This window comes from Sphaerodactylus townsendi, linkage group LG05 (assembly GCF_021028975.2).
Source record: "Sphaerodactylus townsendi isolate TG3544 linkage group LG05, MPM_Stown_v2.3, whole genome shotgun sequence".
Lineage (NCBI taxonomy): Eukaryota > Metazoa > Chordata > Lepidosauria > Squamata > Sphaerodactylidae > Sphaerodactylus > Sphaerodactylus townsendi.
Genome location: NC_059429.1, coordinates 48,218,524 through 48,224,523, shown reverse-complemented (window position 1 = coordinate 48,224,523; position 6,000 = coordinate 48,218,524). Strand labels below are relative to the sequence as shown.

The 6,000-nt window shown below is 45.1% G+C and overlaps 1 protein-coding gene across 2 annotated transcripts in view; it reads left to right on the top strand.

Annotated features, from left to right (window-relative positions):
• The first annotated feature begins 2,154 nt into the window (after positions 1–2,154).
• The window catches only part of PRKACB (protein kinase cAMP-activated catalytic subunit beta), an 81,889-nt gene continuing 78,043 nt past the window's right edge, over positions 2,155–6,000 (top strand). The window contains exon 1 of one of the 2 annotated variants that reach the window (XM_048496827.1): positions 2,155–2,451. In XM_048496827.1, the coding sequence (XP_048352784.1) occupies positions 2,406–2,451 (46 nt within the window). In that variant the 5' untranslated portion in view covers positions 2,155–2,405. The remainder of the gene's footprint in view (positions 2,452–6,000) is intronic. The other variant, XM_048496829.1, reaches the window with a different exon arrangement.

The following is a 6,000-nucleotide window of genomic DNA, read 5'->3' as shown; positions in this document are numbered from 1 at the left end:
GCTCTACTGCTTAGTTCAATGCTGGGCTCAGCAGGGCTAGGATGAGCTTTACACTGAAGGTTCCTGCAGTTTAAAGCTGGACCCAGCTAAGCTGAGCTCAACATCAGACCCACCCTGCTCCCACACTCCATGTAGAAATTCAAAATGGGACAAGCCTAGATAAACGCTGACCAGCACTCAACTGCAAGCCTGCCCCCAAACTCCATGTGGAGTTCAGGCAGGGTGGGGCGCAGTTGCGAGGAAGGGTGCAGCCTACCTAATGTGTTCCCTCATGAACTCTCAAGTGGCACCATTGTAAGCAGCTACGCTCCTGCCTATCTCAGGCTGCAACCCACTCATTTCTGATTGCAGATTACTCAGAACAGAGTCTCTAAAAAAGATCTTAGTTCATGAGCAGGTTCATAAGCAAGCATAATATCCACAAAGACAAACAACACTGTAACCAGACTACATGCAAAATATAAAAGGATCAGTATCATTTACTCCCCATAACATATACACATTACTTCCAGTAACTTCCAATAACATACACACATTACTTCTAATAACAAAGATGAAATGCACATACAAAAGATCTATATATACTGGTTCTGGTGGGTTTTCCAGGTTGTGTGGCTGTGGTCTGGTGGATCTTGTTCCTAACATTTCACCTGCATCTGTGGCTGGCATCTTCAGAAGTGTATCACAGAGGGAAGTCTGTTACACACCGTAACATACTTCCCTTTGTGATACACCTCTGAAGATGCCAGCCAATTTGCCCTATCCTTTCCACAATTCAGTCTCTTTCAGATATTTACCAAAACCATCAGTCTTTGCAATATGCACCTTTCAGTGAGAATCCTTATCTAAAACGTGGGACTTATTCTCAAGCAACAAGGATGCAACCATATCATATGCTTACTTCAGAATGAGAAGCAGTGTGTGATGAGTGTTGGAGTAAAATCCAGAAGCAGACTTGAATCTCCACTCTGCCATGAAGCAGAGATCTTGGGTCTGCCTCTCTCTCTTACCCTAACCTACCTTACAGGGAGTTGGTAAGATAAAATAAAGGAGAGAAGAAATATGTAGTCACTATGGTCCCTTACCGCGCAGCAAATGTATAGCAGGTTGCAGTTGGGATAAAGTAACCCGCTTCCCTGCTTTCGCGTTCTCACGCATCCGTGCAGGCAGGAACTGGAGCCCACAGAAACAATGCGGGTTGCTGTTGCGCCTTTGCATGGAGGCGCGTCTATTTTTTAACAATTTACCTTCCACCGATGTGTAGCTACACAGGCATGTAGAAATGAACCCCCTCAGCCATGCTGACGTCTCACAATACCACAATACAACCATTTGCACCTGCGTGGCTATGCCGATGTAAACTGCAAAAAAAAAAAAAGAAAAGAAAAGCGCAGCTGAATAAAGAGCCTCCTGCTCCGTCGTGCACTCGCAAGCGGCTGCAACCGGAATTTTTCAAAAGACTCTCAAATGGCACGATTCTCCAAAAACCCGGTGGGAAAATAACAGGGGGCAGACTTGCTTTAGGGGCGGGATCTTTGCGAAGGCCCCCCCCCCCCCGTTTTTCCCCCGTTCTAAACCTTTGTTTATTGGCCCATGCGGAGTGGGCGCCTATGAGCTTGTTAAGAAAAGGACAGGAAAAACCAACAGGTGGATACAGGCATAAATGCCACTGAAGTCAGTAAGACTTGCAACCTAATATAGCATCAGGCTGGGTGTGCTGGATTAAAGCAGGCAGCCCAACACCCATATTTCCTCCGTACTAATTTCCATTTAAATTCAATGCGACTCCCTCCTCAGCAAATGATTTTATCAATGTTTATTCAGAACTAAACCCAGAGATCCTATATATGTTAGCGCAGGAGTTAGTGGATTTCCTGCAGCGTTACTCTCATGTAAGCGTGCGTACAGACGGGAACTCAGTCAGTCAGAGCACTGGACAACTATTTTGGAGAGATTAACGCAGCGAGAAAGGGCGCCTGTTGTCCCGCGCGTCTGTGGCGTTGGGGGTGGCGGTGGTTCTTCCCCTCCCCCAGGGGCTGTCCTCCATGCAAAAAGAAATAGTCAACTTAATCCGAATTCAAAGTAAGCATCATTTGCTTTTCCAGGTCGGGAGTCTGTGATTGAAGCACCGGCAAAAGGACGACTAAGAAGGAGGCGCTTGAGCAGCCGTCATTTCCGCCGTGTGTGGAGCAGGAAAGGCGGGGGGCTTGCAAGCGCTTCTCCAGCACCGCCGAGGCCGCCCGGAGACCCGCAGCGGGGGAAGCGAGCGCAAGAGCCGCGGGAGCGCGGAGAGCAGGGAGGAAGGGAAGGGGCCGAGCCCAGCTGGACGCGCACTTGGGCTTCCCGCCCTTCCCCGGTGGACAGACGGAGCGACCCGGCCTCCTCCCCTTCGCCCCGGCCCGGCCATGGGGAACGCCGCCACCGCCAAGAAAGGCAACGAGATCGAGAGCGGTGAGTGCCAGGAGGAGGGCGAGTGGCAGGGACGGCCCTGCTGGCCTCGGAGTCAGGGGAGGCTGACGGGTGCCCTCCCCGCTCTGAGAGGTGCCCCGGGCTGGGCAATGGCGGGCCCTGCGGCCTAGCCCAGCGGGCTGCGGCACTTCTAGCAGAGGCTTTCCTCGGCCGGCCGGTGCAGGCCCGGGAGCCCGGGGCTGTAGCCGCCCCGACGCCGTTGTCCCTTGACAGCTTCGCGGGCCTGCTGAGTCGCTTGCATCCCCTCCTGCGCTGGGCTTCCAGGAGTAAGCGGGTGAACTAGTCTCCCGCCCTGCTCAGGGCAGCTGCAGGAGCGACGGCCAAGCCTCGCCTGGGACACTTCTAACCTTTCCCCTTTCTCCCCCTCGACCCGGTTAGTCTGCCACATTGGGACTGGATTAAGGTGGGCAGGCAGGCAGGCATCCCCCTTATTTTCCTCTTACAGCTCTTGTTTTCTTTTTACAAACTCATTGGCCTTTCCAAGGAGCTCTGTTGACTAACCTTGGTGTCAAGGCAAAGAGAACCGCATAATGATGCAAACGGTGCTCATTGATTTATATAGTGCATGTGTGTTTCCTTCTCTTTTTCTCCTTCCATCCGTGCCACAAAACAGCTCTCTAGCGCATGCTGTAAATTCACTAGTCTTGTGGGGATTGTGATTTCCGGGTTTTGTAAAGTTTTTTCAGCTTGGTTGTGTTGTCAAGTTCATATAAAATATCTTAAATCTCTGGAAAGTTAACTCTCATCTCATGATGGATAGTGTAATATTGGCAAATGAATCGCACACAGTTGTTGTGTGGGCACTCTAAAAACAACTGATAGTTGATATAATTTTTGACAAGTTTGTCTTTATTTCACTAAGCGGGTATGCTTAAAAGGAGGCATAATGTATTTTTATAGTTATTGAAAGTAAATTTTGATAGTTAAAACTTGTTTTTATCTAGCTTTAATCTCTTTTGAGTTTGCTTATCTATCCCTTTTGCATTGAATGGCAGTTTTGTACATGAGAAACACTTCAGTAATCCCCAAAACTTGTACATTTTGTACCCACAACCAACTCCAGAGCCTGTACTTTGACCAGGTTTATATATGCAGGAGAATGAGGCTGTAGAATGACCTGCAAATGATATATTCCAGTTTTAAATTGTCCTTTGTGTTTAAAATGCTGTGCAAATAGAAAACTAGAGTAGCAGGCAAATAAATTCCTGCTGTTGTAGTTTTCTGTTTGCAGGGACTTCAGGGAATATGTGTTTTGAAATCTGATCTTTCACCTAAAGAGAGATGTAGTCTTCATTCTGCATTCTTTCACATGTATAAAGCACATCTTAGACTTCACAAGAATACAGGTAGATTGTGGGATTTGGGCAGCGGTGGGATTCAGCAGGTTTGCACCACTTTGGCAGAACCAGTTGTTAAAATGGTGCTTGTAAACAACCAGTTGTTAAATTATTTGAATACTACCACCAGAACCAGTTGTTAAATTATTTGAATCCCACCACTGGATTTGGGTCTGTGTGGAAAAGTAAATCAGTTTCTTTTTTTATTTTTTGTAATACTAGCAATGTATTGTAATGTTTGGGTTCAACATCAGTTTTGGCACTGGCAATTTAGCACTTTCATTAATATTTACTTTCATGACTCTAAACTAACATTGCATTTAATTGTAAAGATTGCTTTGCTTGCAAAGAAGTTTGCTGTTATGAGGTAACTATTTATTATTTGGTTAAATAAATCCTTTAGTTTATCACAGTAAAGACGGCTTGCAGTAATTCTCAAGAAAGTAAATCCATAGAGAATTGCATTCTGTTTTAAAGTAATCTAAATTCTAATTTAGAATACCCTTACCTTATAGGGCATAAATTCTTCACGGTGCTTGATTTCAATGTATTGAGGTTGTGTTGATGAAGATAGTATCCTTAGTGTGTGATTCAGAGCTGAAGTGATGTGGAAAGTACCTGTGGAGGTAGATAAACACTGTAGTATCTTCTTAGAGACTGTCCTATCATAATGATCCTGTTTTAACTGACAGTGATTATGGCCTAAGCCTGCCGTTTGCGTTGGTCTGGTTTACAGAATCCATGTGTGCCTGAGCTTGAAAAACCTTCTGGTTGCAGTTCTCCACCCTGAACAGACAGGCTCTCCATACAGCTCTGTTACAATCTCTCTTCCCTATTGTGTCACCTTCTCACCAACATCACAGAACCTTTGTTAGGTATTTGTTATAAACACTAAACAATCTAAAGTCACCTTCTCACATGGTCCATTGGTGATCTTTGTGTGCTGCTGTGCAGCAGGCCAGTCTCTTGAAGCAAGGACCCTCCTTAACTTATCTTAGAGTATTTAGCAACACTCCCTTTTGTTCAGACCCCCAAGCAAAGCTTCACTCTCCTGAAAATAGGCAATATGCTCAGGGCTTGGAATATGAGCTGACTCCTGGATATTCAAGGTACAGATTAGAAGGACTTAGCTTCAGATGAATGACCTGTTAACATCACCATATGTCTGGAACAGCACTAGGAACAGGCATGAAATCTGGAGCTGTGACATGAATTTTTAAACTTTTTCTTAATTATGTTGATTGCTGTTCACTCTGTTATGTTGAACACAGATAATAGGATTGTGACCTCTCCAAAAATGTTCCTTACACATGCCTAGTTATTTCTTTGTGTTACAGCCAGCATACTTCATTGCATTCTTTCTCTCCCCGCTCCACTTTAACCCACAATTACACATGATTTACAGTGTTAAAGTGCACAAGCATATCTGCAGAGATGGTAAAGGTAGTTCCTGTGCAAGCACCAGGTCATTACTGATCCATGGGGTGACATCACATCATGTTTACTAGGCAGACAGTATCTGCAAAGTGGTTTGCCATTGCCTTCCCCAGCTGTCTACTCTTTACTCTCCAGCAAGCTGGGTACTCATTTTATCAACCTCAGAAGGATGGAAGGCTGAGTCAGCCTTGAGCTAACTACCTGAAATCAGCTTCCATTGATATCAAGCTCAGGTTGTGAGTATACCTTTTACAGCAGTACTATATCTTACCACTCTGCCCCATGGGGCTCATAAGCAGGTCCGTAACTTCTCAGAATATGTAATAATGGTAGTTTCTAATTGCTCTGGGTTGGTAGTTGAGGGTCAGATAGTAAGTTGGTAACTGGGTCCTAGATATGGCTCAGTTGGCAGTAAATTTGGCTCAGAAGCAGATTTGTGTAAAATAGTGCTGTAACAATGATCAGTAAGTTGTAAGCCATGTAATTGTTGTGCTTAGCTGTTTTTAAAACTTCAGTTCATCAATCTGTACCTTATGATGCTGAGCTTTCAGTCAGTTACTACAGTTACCTGTGGCACATTTAGTATAGCTACAGATCAGACAGCAGTGATATTTGCTGTACATGAATAATAGCAATCGCTTTTATGTACTACGGAACCCAGAAGTGTATACTTTGCTGTTTAAGGTACTTTCATCACATTTTTAACTTGGACTGAACACACTTAATGTCCAGCTGTTATGATAGAACTTAACTTCCT